Source organism: Mustela putorius, unplaced genomic scaffold (genome assembly GCF_011764305.1).
Source record: "Mustela putorius furo isolate JIRA1106 unplaced genomic scaffold, ASM1176430v1.1 tig00000281_pilon_pilon_pilon, whole genome shotgun sequence".
Classification (NCBI taxonomy): Eukaryota; Metazoa; Chordata; class Mammalia; order Carnivora; family Mustelidae; genus Mustela; species Mustela putorius.
In genome coordinates, this window is record NW_025421343.1 from 14,682,479 (window position 1) to 14,707,219 (window position 24,741).

Here is a 24,741-nt window from a genome sequence, read left to right on the forward strand (position 1 = left end):
GGGGTTCTATGCTAGCATTTTAAAAAAACAACTTAATTGGTTATTGGAACTAAATGATACGCATGAAGACTGCAAATATTGTTATGAAGGAGTTTTGTGCTAGTTGTCACTGTAAAATGTAATGATGCATTATGAACTTATATTATTATGAATTATCTTGAATTACTGAGTAAACTGTGGTACCCTAGAGCAGGATCGGCAGAGTTTTTTGTAAAAGGCCAGAGTAAATATTTTGGGTTTTGTGAGCCACATAGGATCTCTGCCGTATATTCTTCTTTGATTTATTTTGTAGCCCTTTAAAAATGTAAAAAAACAAAACAAAACAACAACAAAACCCAAAAAACCCATGTTGGCCATCTGGTGTATACAATGGGCAGCAAGCCATATTTGGATCTTGGCCATAATTTGCCGACCCCTGTCCTAGGATTTTTTAATGTGAGGATTACCAGGTTTTAAAGAAGAAAGAAAGAGAAACTCATAAAATAAAGGAAAGAAACTGGGTGATAGGAATAGGGACACTGGTATGAGGTTCTAGTGATAGAATTCTGGTATTTTAAAATTAGATGTATTTGAGATCATTGTTTTCTGGAAAAAAAAAAAGTTGGGAAGATCCTTGTTGATTTTTATAAAATGCACCAATTTTTTCTTCCATTAAACGATTTAATTCTTCGTAGCTTAGTTTCTTTCTGATCATTTATCACTTCTTAAAAAGTTTTCAAAGTTCTGAAACTAACTCAGATGAACATGGAGAGATAGATTCCTGTATAAGTTTATAAATGATAAAATCCTGTATAAATTATAAAGGTGAGACAAGTAGGTACTGTAGCTTTAAAAGATGTCAAATATGTGGATGGAACTAGAGGATACTATGCTAAATGAAATAAGTCAGTCAGAGAAAGACAGTTACCATATGATCTCTTTGATAAGAGGAATTTGAGAGGCGAGGTGGGGGGTCGTGGGGGGAAGGGAGGGGAAAAAATGAAACAAGATGGGACTGGAGAGGGAGACAAATCGGAGACAAACCGCAAGAGACTCTTAATCTCAGGAAACAAACTGAGGGTTGCTGGGGGGAGGGGGGGGGATAGGGTGGCTGGCTTATGGACATTGGGGAGGGTATGTGCCATGGTGAGTGCTGTGAAATGTGTAAACCTGGTGATTCACAGACCTGTACCCCTGGGGCTAATAATACATTATATGTTAATTTTAAACAAAACCTCAAATAGTAGTATCATTGTGTATGATGCACATTACCTTTACAGTTTTTTTATTTTATTTTATTTTGTTAGCAGATGTTAGATTTTGATGTACTTGGGGGATTAAATTCTGCCAAGTACCACTGATAACTCTTAAACAGAATATGGCAACCAACCACTCTTCTATCTATTTTCATATTCACCTATACGATTAAACATCTATAGAGAAGAGTGAGGGATCCTAAACAGAGAAATGTATGGGTTTCCCAGTAGTTTGTAGTGATTTGGACATATATTTGAGCTGTTCAAGGTAATAGTCATTTATCCACAATTTCTCAGGCTTATCAAACTTTTATTGAGTACTTATTATGTGCCAGAGACTGTGCTGAGCATTTAGACCACCTCAGCTCTCAAAGTACTCGAGGCTTTTTCCTTTTGGAATGAAGAAAATTTATAACACTTTTTCACTTTTTGACAAAAAGTGGGAATATTGGCATATTAAATAGTGTCAGCATGGGGAATGTAGTGGCAGTTATAGTCAACTCTTCTTGAGTGCTTATTATGTACTTAGCATTGTTCTCATCATTTTACATGTATTAACTTATTAAATCCTCATTATAACCCTATGAAATAAGTACTCATTTTACATAGGAGGGATCGAGGCCTGGAAGTGCTTTGTGGAAGAAAAGGATATGGAATCAAAAGGTCACGTGAAAAATGCTTCACATGATGTCCCCTGAATGTTCTTCTCCAAGAGACTTTAGCACATTCCAGGGTTCATCAGCAATCCTAAAGAGACTCATTTAACTTGGCCAAACTCTTGATTCCCATGTGTATTTGACCAAAGAATTTTTATTCTTGTTCCCATCCCCCCAAACACTAAAACCCACAAAATTGGAGTTCTACAGAACCAACGTTTTGAAATGATAGCTTAATAGAAATGTCTCTTACAGCAACTCAGACTTTTCCAGTTCTTGCCCATTACTGGTAGATACATACAAAGCAGGTATTTCCTCAGTATCCTTAATGTGCAAGGTATAGAGAATTCACTTCATTCAGTTTGTAACCAAAGTTGAAAAATATGGGACATCAGTTTGGAGAATTCTGGGTCAGATACAAGGCAGAGAGTATCTTTCACTTGTTTGGCACCTTCTGCTGGCACATGCTGGGAGGCAGATCCTGGAACCCCCCCAGGAGGGGCTGCAGCAGTTCCACAAGGCAGGCAGGGGCCAACCATAGAAATTAGTATGGAGAGAGGCCATGGAAGAACTTTGGAGAGCATTAACTATCATTTACAAGTAGTAGACAGTGGAAAGAAGGCAGAAAAGAATGGTGTTAAGGCAGAGAGAAGTGGCAGAACAGCTAATTATATACACAGATCTAGTTAGGACACAGCCTACTCTTTTGTTCCTGCCCCTTATATTTCTGAGTTTGTGTACAGATTTTTCTTCTCATCCAGATTGCATTATCTATTTTTTCAGTTCTTCTTGGCACCTAGTATGGTACATACTTAGATAGCTTATTCCATACTTCAATAAATGGTGGAATAGTTTGAAGAAGAACTTGGAACAGACATGACCCCCGTCCTTCATGGGTAGATAGAACTGTAAAGCCAAAAGTAACTAGTTCAATGAGAGAATAAAGGTAAATTATTATGTCCTTGTAGACATGTGCCATTACTGACATTTTGAAAGTGCTCTCTATCTTCAGGAGAAGCCAGTTGGTTGCCTTCCTAAAGGTGTTTCAAAGAGTAGTATTATCTTGGTGGATTTGCCATAGCCTATGATCTGGCTTGCAGACTTGGAAATGTGGTTTTTCAACACTGAGAAGCAGGCCCAGGGGCCTCCTAGGACTCCTGTTTGGAAAGCCTTGGTAGAATGCTCTGAGGGAATAGAAGATGACTGAATGGTTATGAGAGAGAGTGAGTGACGTTAAAATAATTTTTCAGAGGAGATAGAGATAATCTTGTTAGTTTAGACCACAGAAGGATTTTAGATTAGACAGGCCATGAACGGTATCAGGCAGGCTATTGAAAAATGAGAGGACTCCCATCTCCAAGCCTACTGACTGGGTGACTGGGGTGGGGTGGGGGGCTAGAAATAAAAACCACAGAGGGATGTGGCATGAGCTTTCCATTGTACTGTGGTCTCTTTGTGGTGTGAATGTTGGATCTTGGGAGAAGAGAATGCTTGCCAGACTTAAAGAAATTGTAGTATCAACGAAGAAAACACAGTTTATATATGTAGAAATGTTTTAGAAAATGAAGATGAAGGGAGCAAGCTATGGTACCTGATCAGAGAGCCTTGACTGTCACTGGAAATGAGGGTGACAGTGATTAAGCTGTCTGTTTTCTTGTTTTTAGTTTTGGCTTCCAGTAGGTGGGCAGTCTTGCTGACTCAGGCATTTTTTTAATAGCCACATAGAACCACAGAAGAAAGAAGGCTCCAATAGATACACCATTGGAGAAAAGTAATCAAAGTTTTGAACAAGTTGGATTATTTCCCAGAGTCTAAGTTTTTGTTTTTGTTCATTTTGTTTTGTTTTGTTCAGGGTGGTTGTTAATTCTGAAAAGGCAGAAGAGGTAAGTTGAGGCATACATTTTTAACTCGCCGTGCCCATTCACTAATGTGGTGGAGAAGGAGCTCCTGTATTAAAAAGAAGCTGATTAAAAATGGAGAGAAGTACCCAGTGGAAAGGATACAAAAGAAAGCTCAGTGGACTATAAAGGCCAAAAGGGAAGAAATACATAGGGTGATAACATCATTTTCTGTTATCTGTTTTGTGTTTATTGCTAGCAAAAGTTTATGTACAGTTCTAACTCAATAGGTATTCTTCAGGAGGAGTAGGGTTTATCCTCACCAAGGACTTGAGCATATTGAAAATGAGTGGGTGAACCGTAACTGTAGAAGAATTGGGAATCTTAAAAAGAAGAGCAAAATGAAACCAACTGTCCCTGAGGTTAAGTGTTTAAAAGAATAAGGAGCTGAAGTAGGCCAGGAATGGGAACCAAAAGGAAAAAGTCTGGAGTTGGTTTGTAAAATGCTGATCTCTTTTTTAGGTTGATTTAGGTCGTAAAACCTTTTGGGTTTATGGTAGGAAATTAGCGGTAAATAATGCATGTCATATTTAAGTACTTTTTTGCAAAAAGATTTATTTATTTTATTTTAGAATGTGAGTTGGGGGAGTGGGAGAGAGAATCCCAAGCCAACTCTGCACCCAGTGCAGAGCCTGACTCGGGGCTTGATCCCACAACCCTGAGATCATGACCTGAGCCGATATCAAGAGTCAGATACTTAACTGACTGAGCCCATAGGTGCCCCATATTTAAGTACTTTTTATTAAATAAAAAACAACAACAACACTAATGTGTAGACCTGTGCTGTCCAGTATGGCGGCCCCTTGCCTCATGCAGCTGTTAGAGACTCTTACTGGATGCTGCACTACTGAGAGGCTCAGGTTAGAAATGCGTGTGTGTTGTTTTCTTAAGTAGACCCAAAGGTGTAATACTACAGTCTGTGTTGTTTTTAAAATAGTATGTAAGAAGAACAGAGATTCACACCAGTTCTGAGGTGAGTAAAATGTTTGTAGTTTCAGTGATGGACTCAATCCGTACCTGAGAAACTGCCATTTGAAAATATCTCAGAAATGAAATGTTAGCCATTCTTTTTTGGTCTCTAAAGCAAAATTACAGGATTCTAACTCTTTTGGCTGAACTTTGATTTTTGTCATTTTTGCCGTTCTCTGAATTTTTTAAGCACTTGACTTGGTCACCAGTAACATTCAGCTAAGTCCACATCTGTGGAGTAAAGAAACGTCATTCATTTCCCAGAATTCCCCCTCCTCCCCGAATATGCCCCTAAAGGAGACCAGAAAAAGAATATATTTGTGAACCCTTTAAAATACAGTGAAAGGTTGTAGTGGAGTATCTGTGGGCATTGACAAGAGGTATTTTTATTTCATTATTACCAGAAATAGACACCGACCCAGATTGGCAAAATTATGAGAGGAGAGGGGTAAACAGATGAGGCTGTCAGCTAGGTTCCTGCGGGACAACAGCTAACTGTGGAGGTGGGATCTTGTTTTAATTATTTTTGGAATAACATGGGAATTCTAAATATGGAGCCAACAATATGCCAAGTCTTTTCAGAGGCCTGGCAGTTAAGATAATTAATGCTTAATGCTTTGTGGGATAATTGTGTGGATGTGGGTTGCTTCTAATTTAGTCACCGAAGTCAGTAGTATTGTTTTGAGGTCTTTTTACGGAAGAGGCACAAAAGATCTCTTTATTAGAGAATGCAGTGAACAGAGATAATTGTGACGTTAGTGACCTTCCTACAGTATTTCTTTAAACAAGAAATAGTTCTAAAATTGATGGTGCTCTCATTGGACACATCGGAGATTTGGGAGCAGAATTAAAAAAAAAAAGACAGTGATGTTATAATTCATTTGAATGTTTTAGTTAACTTGTTGGTTGTGGTATCATGCTAGTTGTTTTCTTTTAAAAATTAAAAATTATATGTTTTCTTCTGGAAATGCCATTATCCAGAATACAGCACTCTATTCCTTAATATTTCCACTAGTTTTTTATGTGTCTTGGTCATGTGTCTTCTGTTGCTTTATAGACAGCGGGTTAAGTTTTGGGGGCCAGTTATATTTCACGCTTTCGTAGTTTCCTGTGCTTGTACTATTTGGATTTGGTTAGTACCAGTTTAATTAAGCCTGTGACTGTCTTCTACCCTTTATTCCTGCTCAACGAATTAAATACCCAAATATTGAGTGTGAACTTCTAGCTACAAAAACTTGACAAATTTTGGGACACCTGGATGGCTCCATTGGTTAGGCATCTGCCTTCAGGTCAGGTCATGATCCCAGGGTCCTAGGATCGAGTCCCTTGTCAGGCTCCTTGGAGCCTGCTTCTCCCTCTGCCTGCCCCCCCCCCCCGCTTGTGCTCTCTCTGTCCCTCCCTGTCAAATAAATAAATAAAACCTGACAATTTTTTGAAGAGAATTAAATGCATATCATCGTATTCTCACACAGTTGGTCCTATAAAAATCAGAAGAGCACTGAATATTACATGGAAGTGCCCAAATAATTCTTGTATTTTATGTATAAATTTCTTATTAAAAATAATGACTTTGAAGAACCATTAGAGTTCATCCCTTCAGTAAATACAAATTAAGCAGCTTATTGAATATCTGTTTGTGCTTGTCCCCGTGCTCAGTGCTTTAAAATAGCACCCTCATTTGATGCCCACAACCCTTTTGAGGTCCCCCATTTTACAGTAAGGAAACAGATTTTAGAGAATTGAGTAACAGATTGCCCAAATTCACACTGCAGAGCTGAGACTGAAGTCCATGCATAGTTGATTCTACTAACCTGTACTCTTTGTCAGTATTCCCCCTTCAAAGGAAGGGGGTGTGCCAAGATGAGCAAGCCTGAGTTCCTGCCATATAGAAGACCAGAAGCTGTCCTATCAAGTAGATTGTGAGATGAGTCATGTGAGAAGTTCAGAGAAAGGACATCTAGAGTTCTGTGGATGGGAGAGATTATTTAGGAATGTTTTAAAAATGTGGTAATTGAGCCTGGGCCTTGAGGTTTTCAACTCTGTTCTCAACTGCTCACTTTTTGTCTGATTTTGCTTTTGTAAAATTAACCAGCCCCTACATTGGGAGGTAGAATCATGGCTTCTAATGTCATAAAGCAAACAGGTCTTCTATCTAGACTAGCTTTAATTCACCTGGACACGTCACTCAGTGGTTATGAAAGTTGCTAGATCAGGTTATCTGTATGTGTTGTGTGTGTTTTTCTTGGCCAGTGCCTCTATCTCCGTTCTATTCTCAGCATGGCTATTTTCCTCCTCTAATTCTTCACACCACATGACAAACGCCTCTAGATCATCCTGTTGGCCAACCATTGCTTTCTCCCTCGACACCCACCCTTCTGTTGCATAACTTCCCCTCCTGGCATAAACCTCTTGGTTTTCCATCCGAGCTCTCTTCCTCTCAGAAAGAAAAGTGGAGGGACAGGGATCTTGGTGAGAAAAAGAAAACTAATCTGGTTTTCTTTCTTATTCTTTAAGAGTGGTGCCATGGACACATGGACTTGCTGAGTTCCTCAGGCATTGCATCTGTCTCTGTGATGCTGCTCTGGGCCTTCCTGGTGTCTAGAGAGTAACCTTCTCCCTGTCAAATGTTCTTTCTCCCCCTCTGTCTTCTCTCTTGAGCTTATGGATTTTCGTCTCTGTACAATTTCAGTATGCTTGGATTTCATTTACCACATTTGAGGTAAATAATACTAGTTCCCCCCAACAAAAAGGTTCAGGTTTCAGTTACCACAGTATATTAAACTACAAGTGTCCTCCCAGCTTTGGGGTCCGCAGATCACTGCCTAAATAACAGATGTGCATCATGCTCTCAGCCAACCACATCACTTTTTTCCGGGTCTGTCCATGATTGGTCACTGAGCACCTTTTACCCTGCTCATCTCCTAGAGGTGAACCCACAATATATTACAGAAATGGATAGTTGAAAGAGGAGCTTGGTGGGGCGCCTGGGTGGCTCAGTGGGTTAAGCCGCTGCCTTCGGCTCAGGTCATGATCTCAGAGTCCTGGGATCGAGTCCCACATCCGGCTCTCTGCTCAGCAGGGTGCCTGCTTCCTCCTCTCTCTCTGCCTGCCTCTCTGCCTACTTGTGATCTCTCTCTGTCAAATAAATAAATAAAATCTTTAAAAAAAAAAAGAAAAGAAAAGAAAGAAAGAGGAGCTTGGTCAGCAAAGATGAATTGCTAGAAGTGAAATTGAATGTGATTAGAAAGATTTGGGAAATGACAGTGGTCAGGTGAAACTAGGATGAGACATAGGCCTACATGAAGTTATGATATACGCCATATTGAAAAAGCCCAATGAATATAAAAACCAAGGTAGAGGCACTTTGACATCTTTTAATTTAAATTGCGCAAGGAACAGAAAGCTGCCTGTGATGTAAACAGAACATTTACTACTAGTTTGGATTGAAGATTGTTTAAGAAAAAAAAAAGCCTCCATCAGTTTGGCTAACATTCAGATTGTGTTGAAGTTAGTTGCCTCCTTGAAAGAAAACAGTGATTACAAGGAAAGTGAAGAACTTTACTGCCAAAGATGGTTTCATCATTTCAGAAATCATCACGAATTGACTAATGTTTAGCTCCCTGGGGAGGCTGCTGGTATGAATAAAAATGCTGCTGCGAAATTTGTACCCAGATTTCAAAGACCAGTTAAGGCAGGTATTATGATTGTCAGGAAGGCAACCATCAAGAACTGAAAGAACAAAAGATACAGGATTGTGAAGTGATCAGAAAGGATATAAGGGATAGATGAACTTGCTTATAGGCAACAATTATATATGTATGTATGTATTTATTTATTTGACAGAGATCACAAGTAGGCGGAGAGGTAGGCAGAGAGAGAGAGGAGGAAGCAGGCTCCCCGCTGAGCAGAGAGCCCAATGCAGGGCTCGATCCCAGGACTCTTGAGATCATGACCTGAGCTGAAGGCAGAGGCTTAACCCATTGAGCCACCCAGGCGCCCCAAGAGTGTGACTTTAAAATCCATGTTTACCTGGCCAGTTGGCTGTGGCCAACGAATTGGGGTCAGGAAAATACAGTTATGGGTACCTGGGGGTACAGTCTTGGAGTATGAGGGAGAGGTGCCATAACACCAGGTTTTTCTCTTAGTCCTTATTTACATGTGCTTACATGTTTGGGGGCAGAGATCCTTAGTTTAGAAGATGACACTTTGCCAGAAAGGGAGAAGCTTAGAAATCGTTAATCTAATCCCTTGCTTTGTGAGATTTAGGCTTAGTGTAATATTCAGAAGTTCAGTGAAGATAATTCATTGTTTAAGGATAGAAAGTCAAGAAATATGATTTAAGAAACACATGATAACTTATATTCTTGAATTTGGATTTTGCATTCTCCCCATATTCCTCCAACTCCTTTTTGTGATGAAATAATCTGTTTACTTTCCTAAAATTCTCATGGTGGGGGTGGAGGTCAGGAACTAGCCGTGTTAGTTTTTTCCGATTATTTTGTAGCCTTGTTTATAGCTAAATTTGAAGGTGAGTAAAAATAAGTGATGAATTAGGAACTGCATTGTCTAAGTAAACTCTGCAAGTTAAAGGGGTTACATATAGCTAGAGTTTGCAGAGCTTAAATTCATAATTCTTGGCTTGAATTACTTTTAGGAAATGTAATTTGCAATTACTCAGTAAGCTCCAGTGAAAAAAGGAAGAACTTTTGTTTACTTTTGCATTTGCTTAAAAATCATTACCTTCTTAATTATAAAAGTAATATATGTTCATTGTAGAAAATTTAGAAAACATAGGACAGCATAGACTGTATGTTAAATCACTGTCCTCTGCATGGCTGTTAGCTATTACTCAGCAGTGTGCCCTCCCGTTGTTTCTAGCCTCCTGGTGCTGCTCTAATAGTTGGTGCCCTGTTCAGTTGTTGTAGTCTGTGCCATAGCAGTTGGTAAATAATGTGTGCAATCCAGCTTCTCTGGAGTCATTACTGTTAAAAATTCTGGCAACTTGAAGTTAATTTTTTCTGCATATTGTAACTTTCCCCCCCCCGTAATATCATATCCTGAAAATCTGTCTAGGAAAGGTGAAATAGATTCTTCCTCTGTGAATTGCCCACTTAAGGACTTTGCCCTTTCTTTGCTGCCTTTCTCTGTTTATTAAAATTTGTAGTTACTCTATTAGCTCCCTTCTTTTGCTCTATCTTACACATGTATTTCATATCAAAACAAAAAAGAAAAAGCTTGCTGCCTCTCCTTACTTGTTAGTAGGAAAACATACTCCTGCTTTTATGAATGAGAGGGAGTGGGATGAACTTTTGGTAAGTAACCTGATTTAAATGTACTCCTTGGTCCAAGTGTCTGTTGATAGATGAATGGATAAAGAAGATGTGGTATATATTCATAATGGAATATTATTCAGCCATAAAAAGAATGAATGAAATCTTGCCTTGTGTGACGACATGGATGGAGCTAGAGCGTATAATGCTTTAAGTAAGTCAGAGAAAAACAAATATCATGTGTTTTCACTCGAGAATTTATGAATACCGGCAGAGGAGAAAGAGACAAACCAAAAAACAGACTCTTAACTATAGAGAGAGAAGTGATGGTTACCATAGGGGAGTGGGTGGGGGTTGGGTGAACTAAGTGATGGGGATTGAGGAGAGCTCTTGTCAAGATGAGCACCAGGTGATGGGGGATTGCTGAATCATTACACTGTACACATGAAACTAGTATAACACTGTATGTTAACTGTACTGGAATTAAATTAAAAATAAATAAATAAACGTACTCCTTGGAACTGGAAGTCAAGAAGTTGCCTGACAAACTAGCACAGTACTGATGGTTGATGTTGGGCATTCATGAAAGATTGCTGCCCAAAGTACCTTGTTGTTGTTGGCAAGATTTACCCCAGAGTTGGTGTTCCAGCTTGACTGTGTTTGTGTTAGTGCTGGGTAACGATTCAAGCCTTACTTACATTTAAATAAATATTTCCAAAGTCCAGGTGATGAATCTTTTTAACAGTCACTTTTTTAGGTTGGAAAAGCTTCATGATTGGACTCTAAGATGTGGATACATCCACAAGTTGATCAGAATATTGATGTTGCATGTGCAGCCCTTAGGGTAGGATCTTGTAAAAGTACAGCTCTGTGAGGTCCAATCCCAGCCGGCTGATCCATTATGAATAGCCTGAGACATTGTACTTTCGTCATTTGTAGAAAGCTATTCCAAGTTTATATTCATACCAAGACAGGTTCCAACGATCCTTGAAGAAATGGGTTAGGTGGGGACTGTTTGTCCAACTAAAGGTCAGATTAAAGGAGAATATGATAATAAGAGCTTCTACATCTTAGTATGTTTACAGAAATAAAGTCATGTTTCCTTACCACTTGGTTGCAAAGTTGATTTTAACAGCTGGCCTGGGGTACATTTCTGCTCTAGCGCCCACCTGGAGTGGTAGTCCCAGCTCAAGATTGGTTATCCCAACTATAGAGGCCCGTGTTCCTGTACTTTAGATCATTCAGAATGGAACATTGTTCTTTCCCTCATTAACACTGTTGGTACAAATCATTTTGGCACATATATATGTAGTTTTATGTGCCTGAAAGCAAAAATCTGGACTGAAAGCACCTTGAGGCAAATACCAGTGTTTGCTGTTTTTAATCTCAAAGTGTAGCACAAAATGTTGCACCCAACAAAAATCTAAAAATAGATGATTCTCATTCAGAGTCTTGTGATCCATTTATCACTATGCCAAGTTTAACAGGAAAAGAGTAGTGGATATGGGCAATTGAGTAGTAGTGAATCTCATGGCTAACACCTGCTTCAAAGTGTGCCCTTGTATAGTGCCAAAAATGCCATGTGACTCATCAGAGTCAGTTTTGTCTTTGTGTAAAACCTTACTAAATATGTAATTGTCATCTGACTTAGTATTTTTTTTCTTGATTTTGCTGGCTGAAGTGCCTCTTTGGGTGTAGTTCTGTTTATTTTCTTTACAAGTTTCTGGGCGGGGGGGTTGATAATTACCACTGATTTCCACAAGATGGCAGACCAAACCCTTTTATTGTATTGCTAGGTTTCAAAGAGTTTTTAACACTTGCCTATGCTCTTAATTGCATTAAAATCTTTTCTGCTTTTTCTTTAGATGGGCAGTTTCAAATCGAGAGATGCTTATAGCCCAAAACAGCTCCTTGGAATTTAAACTACACAGACTGTATTTTATTAGCTTATTAATGGGTGGAACTACAAATCAGCGAGAAGCATTACAATACGCTAAAAATTTTCAGCCATTTGCTCTAAATCATCAGAAAGGTGAGTCTGCAGTCAGATGTTTTTGATATTTGTTTTTTTGTTTGTTTGGATGTAGAGCCCAACCCTGAGAGCTTTGTAGAGCTCAAAACCCTGAGATCGAGACCTGAGCTGAAATCGAGTCAGACTGAGCCACCCAGGGACCCTGAATGTTTTTGATATTTGGAATAGACCTATAGCCACTACTGGGATTTAAGTTTATTTTAAGGAGATGTGATAGGTATTTGCTAATGAACTGAAACAATTGTAGATGATAATCACTTTGGAAAAAGGTCTGATGGGGGACCTAGAACAAAAAAAAAGTAAAACATTGATGCCTCTTGGATAAAAGAGACATTGCATTTTTGGGATTCCATCTGTAAGAGATATGAGAAAGAGCAGAGTCACCCCCCATGTTGCTGTTACTGCCCCACAAAGTGTCTGAGGGTGCACCAGGGTGGCACCAGTGACACTGAGCGCCGGTGTGAGAATACTGGTCTTCTGACCAGTTCTATGGCCAGAGATCAGTGTGGCCTACTTTATGAGTTTTATCAATTTTACTGCTCTACACAATGGTAGTTATAATGTGCTCTGTATAAGAATAAAGTAACTTGAGGGGCGCCTGGGTGGCTCAGTTGGTTAAGCGACTGCCTTCAGCTTAGGTTATGATCCCAGGGTCCTGGGATTGAGCTCCGCAACAGGCTCCCTGCTCAATGGGGAGCCTGCTTGTCCCTCTCTCTCTGCTGCTCTGCCTGCTTGTGCTCTCTCACTCTCTGTCAAGTAAATAAATAAAATCTTAAAAAAAAAAAAGAAAAAACAATAAAGTAACTTGAGGTTCATATTTAGTGCTATGTTTTCGTCCCCTTTCTCTCATTGAAGGGAGAAACCCAGCTTAAGGATGAGAATTTTAAAAAGACATCATTAGTGAGTTAGGCTCTGTCAGTTGGGGGAATTTTGCCTTTCTCAGCCTCCTACCCCCAAGCCAGCCCCCATTTCAGGTGTGATCATTTGCACTTACAAATTGCTGCTGTTCTTGCATAGACATTCAGGTTTTGATGGGAAGCCTTGTGTACCTGAGACAAGGGATTGAGAACTCACCGTATGTTCACCTACTTGATGCAAACCAGTGGGCTGACATCTGCGACATCTTCACACGGGATGCCTGCGCCCTCCTGGGGCTCTCGGTGGAGTCCCCGCTCAGCGTCAGGTATGCAGATTGGTCATGCTCTTGGAATATGCATTGCTTGGTGTTGGTTTTCGTTAATTTCTTGTCTAGTTCTTGATGTTAAACCTGAAGAAAACATTTGTCTTTCTGAGGAAGAATACAGTTGGTATTTCAAGAGATCATCACAGTTGGCAGGGAAACAGTTTCAGAGCAGTGTGATCCCTGAACCTCTGGTTGTCCCTGACATCCTTTTCCACTGTGTTGACATTTGCAAAGATGATGCAGAAATAATAGTGGTTTGAACTGCTTGCGCCTTAGCCAGATCAGTGCAGTGGTCCCAAAGTCTGGAAGGACTCACTGTATCTCTCACACATTGTACTCTGCCACACACTTGCAGTTGAAGACACACTAGCTTTACTTAACACTGTTCTTTAAAAAATGATTGGTTTTATTACATTCTGACCTTTAAGTACACATCTTTTTTTTTTTTTTAAGATTTTATTTATTTATTATAGTCCGTGTTACAAAGTGGGAAGTTACCATAAAGCCCTTCAAGCCAAAGTATCATGCTTGTCTTAGAAAACACCTGTATATGCGGCACCTGGGTGACTCAGTGGGTTAAAGACTCTGCCTTCAGCTCAGGTCATGATCCCTTGGTCTTGGGATCGAGCCCCACATAGGGCTTTCTGCTCAGTGGGAGCCTGCTTCCCTGCCCGCGCCCCCCGGCCCCCACTGCCTGCCTCTCTGCCTACCTGTGATCTCTATCTATCAAGTGAATAAATAAAATCTTGGAAAAAAAAAATCTTTAAAAGAAAGAAAACACCGGTATGTTTTTTTGAGTTTTATGAGCCAATAAACTAGTTTTGCTTTTTTTTTTTTAATGTAAGAGTTCTTACTTGAAAGAATCACTAAAAGATAAACTAGGGTTAATTACACTTGGGTTTTTGGCAGATATTTTTCCACATGTAGGAAGAGAATCATGTCAAGGAAAGCAACTGTTTTTCTGTATCTTTTAAATTCATGAGTTTAAGCTACAAAAGAAATTTTGGGAAACTTGTACCTGCCACTGTGGGTTTGACAGCTTTGCTGATGGAATTGGTGATATTATGAATTTGAGTTTTTGGATATTGTATAATGAAATGTGTTAACACTTAGAAAGTCTTAATTCACTGAGATCTTACAAAGTCTTGCATGAGTAGAAGATTCATTCACAGTATGAGACAGCCAATTGGAGTTTTATGTGGCAAGGTACAGAAAGATTCGATGATAAGGATTCAGATTCCACTTTGCAACTAAACTTAAGAAACTCTTCCTTGTTGAGTTTTGGTGTGGCATTAAAGGGGAAATATCACAATTATCTGAAAGGCAATTAAATTACCATATATCTGTTTAAAGCTAGATTTTCCTTTCCCGTTTACTTCAATCGAAAGAGCACACTGCAGCAGATTGCAGAAGAGATAGGAATCCATCTGTCTTCTATCAAGCTAGGCATTAAAGAGATTTGTTAAAAATGTAAAGCAGTGCCAGTCTTCTAACAAATTCATTTTTGGTTTGGAAAATATAGAAGTTTTGGGGGGGGTAAGAATGTTACTTAAAACATGTAATATATTATTTTAAATGAATTGATATTTTGAAAATTTCTTGATTATAATTCCTAATATAATAACGGTAGTTATAACCCACAAAAACAAGTGTCTTTTGAAGATTCTTAATATCAAAGCATGTAAGTGGGTCCTGAAGCCAAGAAGTTTATGAGCCTGTTTTAAGAAAATAACTTCTTTAGCTCTCTCCTATTTATTTAATTCCTCAAGTGTTTTCAAATCCCTGCTATGTACCAAGTATCATGTGGGCTCCAGAGATGGGTAAGGTGCAATCTGCGTCCCACCAGCTGTTCCACCTGAGCACAGGGGACACTGAGGCAGTTAATTACACTGTGTGACCAGCCGCAGGCCAGGTCCTGGGGGGAACAGATTGTGCCGTGGTGGAGACTGATGTGCAGGGGTTTAGGATTGGCCCCGGTGGGGAAATAAAAGCAGCAGGATTGGGCAGAGGGTAAGTTTAACTGTGATGCCCCTCCCTGGAGAGCTCTGGAGCTATGGTGGGCCTGTGGAATTATCCCCAGTTGGGGCAACAGAGCTGGGCTTGTGTGTCCTCATGCGGTGCAGCCATCACATGCGACCGTGGTCGGGTGGCTTGCTTCAAGTGACGATGGTCCTGAAGAGGGGCTCCGCTGAGAGTTGGCTGCCAGTGCTTCCAGATCTGAGAAATGAGCACTTCTGCCGTGGACAGGGCTATCCTAGTCTGTGTGCAAAAACAGTGTCAGAAAGTCATTCATGGGGCGCCTGGGTGGCTCAGTGGGTTAATGCCTCTGCCCTTCGGCTCAGGTCATGATCCCAGGGTCCTGGGATCGAGCCCTGCGTCAGGCTCTCTGCTCAGCAGGGAGCCTGCTTTCCGTCTTCCCCCGCCTCTGCCTGCCTCTCTGCCTACTTGTGATCTCTGTCTGTCAAATAAATAAATAAAATCTTAAAAAAAAAAAAAAAAGAAAAAGAAAGTCATTCATGACTGATAAGCAGAGCCTGTTGAATCTGGTGGTTTTGTAAAATGTAAAGCTTTTTTGGGGGTGCTAATTCAGCAAAGCAGAGGGCCCTATGCCCTGTCTAATGGCCAGGGCCCTCGGCACATGGAGTCTGGAGGAACTGACATTTCCTGGGACCAGGCTGTCTGCCACCTGGCCTGGCACTGACACGTCCTCTTCTGCTCTCCCAGTTTCTCAGCAGGTTGTGTGGCGCTGCCGGCTTTAATTAATATCAAAGCTGTGATTGAACAGAGGCAGTGCACTGGAGTTTGGAACCAGAAAGATGAATTGCCCGTGAGTTACACTTCTATCGGTTGTTTATTTTCTCCTGCCATTAGAAGGACTTAAATGTTAAGTAAGAGTTTAAAATGCTTGTTTTGCCTTTTAACCAGAGAGCAGCATTGTAGTCGTTCAGCCAGGATTCGTTTATGTGTAGACATGATTAAACAATAGAAATGGGAAGCCAGTACATTTTGGAAGCACTGAGTGGGACACCTGCAGTCATCAGTGGCCTTCCTGTGCTGTGTGTCCACTGCTGCTCATGGAACAGATCATGATTTTAAACATCAGCTCGGATCACTTGCCAGCTCTACTACTTCTCTTAACAGTAGTTGGTCCATCTTTAAAATGGGGACCATCCTTCTCTTTATGGGACTATTAAAGACTAGAGATAACATTGATATGCTTAGGATAACATGGGACACATTAATAGGTACTCCAGTTTTGCTGCCGTAGTAGTCATGGCACGGAGTGACAAAGGTCACTGCATGTGAGTTTCCACCAGACCTCTGACAGTAGGCACTGAAACTCTGCCTAGAATTCTCATGCCTGTCGTGCTTGTGTCAGAGATCCTAATAGGCTATATATGCATTGGGTTTTTTGCTTCTTTTCTGCCACACCTGTGCACAGGTTTATGTGCAGTTACCTTCCAGCTGGTAACTGTCATTTGGTTGCCCCAGCTTCTCGTTGAAGATCTGTTTTGATTGAAGACACAGGTGCATTCAGTGCTGGGTGTGGGCAGGATACTGGCAGTACCCCTGCTTCATGGCTGCTCGTTTGAACAAGTGAGAAGGACTTGAGCCTTCACTTGCTTTGCTGAAGCAGGTGCCTGCAAGTCTGGCGGTTTCCCAGCTACATTATGGGCATCTCTAACATTTGGCACTGGCATGGAGCGTACTGAAATCTGAATTCGCCTATGAAGCCTATGTGTCAGGGTAGTAAGGCAATGAGGGGGTGATGATCTGGCCATTTTTTTCTCAGGATTATTCTGTTACACTTTGTCAGCTTTCTTGAAAGAGTCTGGGTAATAGACTTTATATTGATACAACCATTTTAGAAGGAAAAGAAACAAAGAACTGACATTTATAGAGCTTTTGTTTGTTTTGTTCACTGTGAAGGGAAATAATTGATACACTTGCCATGGGCTCTGAAGGACAGATTGTGAAAGGTCTTCCTGAACTTGAGCTTCGAGTTCTTGTTTCAGCTGGTTTCTCTGGACCATTAAACACAAAACATGAGAAACTCAGATCTGAAGTTTACACAAAAGTAAACCTTGTCTAGTCTGCCTTTAAAGGAATTACTATTACACTGAATTTTTATCACCTAGCTAAGTGTGCTACAAAACAGGGTTTCTGGTGGGTTTTGCTCTTAGGGTATATCCTGCCATGTTTTCAAGAGTGTTTAACTTCTAGAGCATTGCCTTCCCTTTGACTCCTCAAACATGATCATTTGGTTTGAAAAGTAGTGTTATAAATAATTTTGAAGGTTAATTAAGATTATGAAGTAAAACTTGGATCCCTAAAACTACCCTTCTTTGAGGTAAGAGTGCTTAAAAAGTTAAATTTAGATGAGTAGACTGATGTTTTTGCTGCCCAGTACATATTAACATGTTTTCTGAAATATAACTTGAGGTTTTTTACTGTTTTTAAGATTGAAGTGGACCTTGGTAAAAAGTGCTGGTATCACTCTATATTTGCCTGTCCCATTCTTCGTCAGCAAACAACAGATAACAATCCACCCATGAAATTGGTCTGTGGTCATATTATATCAAGAGATGCTCTGAATAAAATGTTTAATGGTAGCAAGTAAGTGTCTGACTTTTTAAATGTTGGTTAAAAACATTTTTCTTCTGGAACTTAGTGGGAGGTTGTATCTGATTTTTTTTTTTTGTCAGCCTTTTTATTTGTTCATAAATTTGATGATTAGATTTACAAGCATGTTTTTTAATCTTAACTTTTGGGGTAGGCAGTACATTGTCGTTGCTCCCCCTGCCTTTACATGAAATGTAACACCATATATGGTTCTAAACTTTGCTTTTTCTACTTGATGGTATATCTTGGAGGTCTTTTACATGCTACAGTGAGAGCCCCCATTGTTTTTTACCTGCAGTGTAGACTACTGTATGGAAATGTGATAATTCCTTACCAATGAAACTTTAACTTCTGTTGTTATAAAGTGAAATATTTTATCTACATGTGATATGTAAACTGTAGAATTGGAATTCCTAATTAGAAGAGTATATGCATTTATAAGTTTTATACCCATAATGGGCACACCTTATTAAAAAAAAATAAAAAGTCTCAAAAGCCTATTTCTAGCTTAGGTAGTTTGAACATTTTTTCATTGGAGTTCATTTCAGACCTGGTATGGTAAGGTCTTTTTTTTTGAAAGAAGGTCCTGGCATGTAACGAAGCTCCCTGTGCCCTTCCCAGACCGTGCAGCAGCCCTTCTGGTGCAGCCGGATGGGCCTGGAGTATGCCACTCTGTGCATGCCCTCCACAGGCTCCATGCCTTGTTGACGCCACAGCTTGGGTCACATTTGCTGCACTTGACTGCCTTGTGTCACCAGTACATTTGAAATTCCTGTAAAGACAGGAAGAAACTGAACTCTGGAGGGGAAGAATTGGATTGACTTTTAAAACCACAAAAGCAGTTTTCAAAACCATTGTCTTTGTCTTGTTTACAAAACAGTTTTCACTAATATCTACTAAAGCGGAGCCTTCAGTTTAGTGTCTGGCTTGATTGGTGTTTATTTGTGACCCTTCAGAGTTTGGCTGTTATATTAGGGGAAAACATAGTTAACCCTCAGAACAAGATAAAGATTTGTGCGTGTGTGTGTATGTGTGTGTGTGTGTGTAAGTAATTGTTAAGAGATATTCTATAGATGAAAATTGAATGCTCGGTACTGATCCTGTTCCTTGATTCAGTATTTTCTTTCTTGTCTTTAGATTAAAATGTCCATATTGTCCGATGGAACAGAGTCCAGGAGATGCCAAACAGATATTTTTCTGAAGAAATAACTTTAATTTGCAATTTGTAAGTGAAACTGAATTGTGGCGCATTTCAGAAGAGAACGTTCCATTTAATGCAGCTAACTGAGGACTCCCGTGTTTATATAAGCTAATGCTCCAGAAACTTTGCCAACATTTTAGTGTACACACACTGAGGGGAGTGCTCCAGATGAATATTATCATAGGGCTTTATTATATTCTTGGTCTTCATTTTTGATCAAGTAAATACACCAGCAGTTGTCATTCAATGCAGGTTTTTGTACTTAATTATATGGTGATTTTTTTACTTTTTAAGAGCAGAAACAGAAATCAACCTCCCTGCCATGTGTTTAATATTTCTCCTGCTTTTACTTTTGTCATTTCTTGATAATTGTAAGGTTTGAGAATGTTTGTGAAAAAGTTTTACTTCCTGTTATGTATACATAATTAAATGAAAATTCTTCAGAAAAAGTTTGAAAAATTGAATTGTGGTTATAAAACTAATTTGCATTTTTTTTGCTTAAGGAAGAAAGCTGTGATAGATTCCCAATTTGCTTTTTGATGTTTTCCTCTGCTCCAGCTCTCACCGAGAAGTCAGCAGACCTGCATTTGAGCTCTGCTTGTAGCCCCAGCGGGCTGCCTGTTTCAAATTCCATCGTGAATTTAGCAGGTTGGTGTGAGAAGTCTTCCACTAGAACAGAGTGGAAGGGGTACTATTGTTTCTTTTCTTTTATTGCCAAGAGGTGCTTGTTTTAAAAGTGTGTTCAATAAAATGAAATTCTGAAGTTAGAGGTGTTCTTAAGTTAATATTTGCTCTCTTGGTCTTGGTAGCCCTATTCTCTGAAATCTGCCTTCAGGACTTGGCTGTCTGTTTCATTTGTATATCATCGCAGACACAGTGTTGTTTGTGTGTGTATATATGTGCACCAGCATCAAACATTGTGTATCTGGAAGGAAAGAAGCATGTTCCAGTCCTAAAATGCAGTTACCAGACTCATTACTTTAAATCCTTAAAGTTAGAAGTTAGCATATTTTCTGTAGTGCAGAATATGTTTATTGCTGTTTTTGTATTTGAATAGTATACTGTTCAATGCCTCTCTTCTACAAAGTGTATCATCTCATTGGCTGTGAATCTGTATATTACTCTAATGGATACAGATGATGATCTTTTCTCTTGTGAGGTATCTTCATTTAATGCACTGTCCAGAAATAGCCATGTGTAAGAGTCTTTCTCTGTATGATGAACGAACTACATGGAAAGGACATCTGACTTACACCTGTTAAGTCACTTCATTATAAGAAGAATGTTATACGGACATCACCAAATATTTTGCAACTTTATTTCATCTGACTTGGAACTAAACATCAATGTAGGAAAACTTGATGAGAAAACAAAGAAAGAAGAAAATGCAGAAGGAAAGAGGACCGTAACACTTTGCATTTTAAACTGCAGATTGATTTCTTTTGCAGGGAGGGAGAAAACAGGTTTTGTGCTGAGTTCCCTCGAAAGTGTCAGCGTGTGCAGTCATACACCGGCCTGCATGGTTTGTCCTGAAATGTATATCTGGGAGAGCAGGGATTTGTCTCAAAGGAAAGGGGTGCTGCAGGAAAGCCCTGCTTGACTGCTCTGTGTGGTCAGACTCCCTCCGAGTGCTACGTTGCGTGGGGTTGGTTGGCCGGGAATGGCGGCTGGCCTGCTCAGAGTGTTGCTCTGTCTGACCTCTGTCTTGGCCCCACCAGGACTCTAGCTCTGTGTTTCGGCTTTCCTCTTGGAACCCTCCCTAAACCTGCTCTCTCCATTAAAGCAGTGAAGGCAGAGAGAAGCTCCTTGGACTCCGTAAGAGAAGGTAGAGAATTCCAGGCAACTCTGGCTGAGGATGTAAACCTGGTTTATGACCTATATTTCCCTTTGAGTTACAATCCAGAGTACCTTTTTTTAAACTACTTTTTTTCTCACTGGGCCAGATTTAGCTTTACTCACAACTTATTCTCACCTTTCCACCTCTAACACTTATGAAACATTTAGGCTTCACGTAAGATTTGTACAACATAGATGTCGCACAAGAGGCTGGTGGTAAATATTTTGGGGGCCAGACACTTCACATGGTTGGCTCAGGCCACTTTGAAGGCCAAAACAAAAGCCAGAACTCTGCTTTGTCCATCTCCCAGTGTTGGGAATCCAGTTGACAGTTTTCTGTGCAGCTCCTGAAACTTTAAAAAGAGCATGCTTTTAACTGAAGCGTTTGATTTTAGAGTTTCTTATGTAAGGTCCTTGTAGTCTACTCGGCAGGATAGGGCCAGAAATTTGAAACTCTTGATTTGACAACTTAACATGAAAATTATGTCTTGTGACCTTTAACTGAATGCATGGACTCAAAACATTGGTGGGAAAATGTGAAGGAAAGGTGGGTTTGAAAAGGCCAGACCTTAACCAAAGATGCTGAAATACAACATGTTGTCCTTTCTGCTCTAGAAACACCTTCAGGAGTGGTGTCAGGACCTTGTCGCTGAGGCTGTGTGTGTCCGCGGTGCGGGAGGGTGCTCCTTGTCATGCCCTGCCTCTGTGTGCAAAAGGTCGTGATAGAGCCAAGGTTTTTTTAGAGTCAGACTCATTATAATAATACACATTGCAAACAGAGTTTCAGAGTGGTTTCCTCAGCTTCCTTAGGAACCATTCCATTTATCAGTCGTGGACGAAGGCCATGGGACTATGCTAAACCAATAAAACCTTATTAGAACCTTGCATTCTGATTTAGCCAGAGCGCCTGTGCTTTCAAGTACAACCTGAAGGACAGTGGCTAAGTTTGTCTTTCAGTCTTTTTTCTCCTTCGTGTGATCATCACAAATACCATTTCTGTTGTTTTGGTGGTGATTATGTGAGACTTCTAATACATAAATGAACGGGTATTGGTGCCTCTTGATTTTAAAAAATGTTGAAGAGAAGAGCCACCTCATATTCATAGGGTGTATGAGTATTTTATGAGTGTATGAGCATTTAATTGAAAATAAGAAAGGTATGAAGTTAATCTTTTGATTTTTCTGTAGCAGCTGATGTATACAGAGACACTAAACCCCACACCAAATTATGTGGGGAATGAGGATCCTTTTTCTCTCCAGGTAGTCCCACAGGCCTGTAGTTTTGTTCAGTATTCTTTATGCTGTGAGTTATTTCCACCTCAGTGGTTCAGCCTTTGGGACAACAGATACTGCAGAAACCAAGGACTCTTGGTTATTCGCACAAGACAAGCTGCTGGTAGACATTAGCCCTCTGGTTTTCCAGCTCAACTTCTGATTAGCGGACTGACGGTCAAGCTGGTCAGTTTGCTTAGTCAGCAGACTCAGGTTATTTTCAGGGAAGGCATGGTTTGGTTAATTTCATCACTAGGATATGTAAGGTGAAGACGCAAACCAAATACCTTTCATTACTTAACTCTACGTACATTATCCTTGGTAACACTAGAATGCTGTGGTCTTGAGGGAATGTTGGCAAGGAACGCATACTTGGAAGGCTTGGGGCTCCATACGCCTGTCCGGCTGGGGTGGGCTTTATGGTGGTACAATAGTGTTTACCATAAGCAGGTACAAACTGCATGAACTGTTTTTACTGAGCTATAATTGAATAGATACCAAAAATAGAATGACAAATGTATTTTAATAGCAGATGAGGCGATTAGTTTTAGGGTGAATTTTCCGCTGTTGATTTTACTTCAAGAGATAGGAAGAGAAAACAAAGATTTGTTTTCGAGATGTTTCCCTCTACAGTGCTAAGCTGTAGTGAGCATATGCTTCGTTTACTTCCAAAGAGGCAGCAGCAGCTGGAATGGGCTTACAGCACATGCTTTGTTTCATGTTGTGGGCGAGGACTTACACTCTTACTTCAGCAGTCACTTCACATTCTCCAGCAAGGCAGATGTGGGGTTCACTAGGATTTAGTGCCTGATCTTTTCTTTTGGGAAGGGGTGGGAGTGAATGTAGCGGGGATGGGAGGGAAGCAGAAGAAAACGGGCGTGTGAGTGAGCGTGCATGTGTCCGAGACTCACCGTTCCCCCCCCTCCTGTGTCCAGCAAGGAACAGGCATTTAGTGTATTTTGCTCACGACTGCAGCGTGCATGTATTTTTTTTCCCCTCGTCCGTGTTTTCTAAACTTACACTAAAAGGATTCATCAAATCATCTTGTTCAGATGGCTCAGGATTGTATTTCTTTTGCTTACGCTGTGCTCTTGGGTTCTATAGTATTTCTATAATTATGTAACAAGAATAGTGTTGCACTGTAATCTATCATATAGAGCTATATGTATGGAAAATTTTGATCAGTTTTTTAAGAAATGTATCCTGTTTGCAAAGGCACAATAAAGTTGCATCTTATAGACTATAGGCAATAAAGCTAACAATAAACCTTATTTAACACAAACCATATTCATATTCTCTGTTCATTTGATTTTGGACAAAGTCCACCATATCAAGTAGTTTCAGGGACTTCATTTTGACTTTAAAAGTTCTGATATACCTAATTTATAAATTTCAGACTGATATAATAGAGTTTTTGGAAAACTATAACAAATGCTTTGTTAATGTGTGTATTCCTATGTAAAACACATGGCTTCTCCTGTGTATATTTTTAAAAATTAAAGAAATGCACATTTAAAAAGTGTTTTGTGGAGCCAGTCTGTGTAAACGTGACAGGTCACAGAGGTACGGGGGAGGGAGTCTGGAGGTATCAGTGGTAAGAAGAGAACATTGCTGCCTGTATTTGCTAAGGGTCTGAGTCAAGAATTTTAAAAAACCTCTTTGTCTCCATCCTATCCTGTGTCTGTGCCACCAGCACATCCTGTGTCTGTGCCACCAGCAGTGGAAGGAGAGGTGGGGGAGGGGGAGCACCATCCCTGGTCGCTAGGAGGGGATTGCATTCGTGTGGACAGGCTCCTGTACCCTGTGCTGCGCCCTCTGGCTGGCTGGGACTCTCTGGCTGGGGTGCCAGTGTCTCCTCTGGGAAGAGGAGACCTGGGGCCACTGTCCTTGGGCTGCTGGTGGAGTGGGACACCTGCGTTCGGCATTGGCTGGGAGAACGCCAGACTGAGTTGTCGATCCGTTTAGTGACAAGCTAACATGGTGGAGACCCAGGATCTGTTTGTGCTGCTTTTGTATGTATTTTTTAGACTCATTCTTATCTGACATTTTAGAGTGTTTCCTACTTGGGAACAAGTGTGGGAACCACCCAGTTGCATTTGGAGCCAGTGGGTTCCAGTGGTAGACATGAGGCCTGGCCGTCCTGGCCAAAGACCTCACCAGCTATCCCTGCAGCATTTGGGGCTCTCTCAGACTCAAAAGTGTGATCTCTAGCAGCAGCAGCAGCAGCATCACCCAAGAGCTTGCGAGAAATGCAGAACCTCAGGCCTCAGCCCAGATCTGCTGAATCCGAATCTGCATGCTTGTGAGAAAACTGGCTTCCCTTATAAGGGGCCTCTTGGATAAGAGGCCTCCCTATTAAGAGAAGTACCCTCCCTCTTCAGGGACAGGTGAGGATCACATCTACTGAACAAAATTTACCCTTGATGACTAAGTCCTGAGTCATCAAGAAAAGTTAAATTTAGTGTGCTTTGAACTCTGTTTTAGGACTGTGATTTTTAACACCAGTGCATTTCTTTAAGCATCCAGGCGTTTGAAGGGGTGTTGTATTTGCAGCATGGCAAAATTTG

At 40.4% G+C, this 24,741-nt stretch overlaps 1 protein-coding gene across 4 annotated transcripts in view; it reads left to right on the forward strand.

The window, feature by feature from the left end:
• Positions 1-23,459, forward strand: part of RMND5A (required for meiotic nuclear division 5 homolog A) — a 62,285-nt gene extending 38,826 nt beyond the window's left edge. Inside the window, exons 5-10 of one of the 4 annotated variants that reach the window (XM_004742364.2) lie at positions 11,894-12,060; positions 13,078-13,243; positions 15,968-16,070; positions 17,706-17,860; positions 19,004-19,091; positions 19,571-23,459. In XM_004742364.2, coding sequence (XP_004742421.1) covers positions 11,894-12,060; positions 13,078-13,243; positions 15,968-16,070; positions 17,706-17,860; positions 19,004-19,067 — 655 coding nt within the window. In that variant the 3' untranslated portion in view covers positions 19,068-19,091; positions 19,571-23,459. Of the gene's footprint in view, positions 1-11,893; positions 12,061-13,077; positions 13,244-15,967; positions 16,071-17,705; positions 17,861-19,003 lie in introns of all 4 variants that reach the window. The other 3 variants (XM_004742365.2, XM_045079121.1, XM_004742363.2) reach the window with 3 other exon arrangements.
• The last annotated feature ends 1,282 nt before the right edge of the window (positions 23,460-24,741 follow it).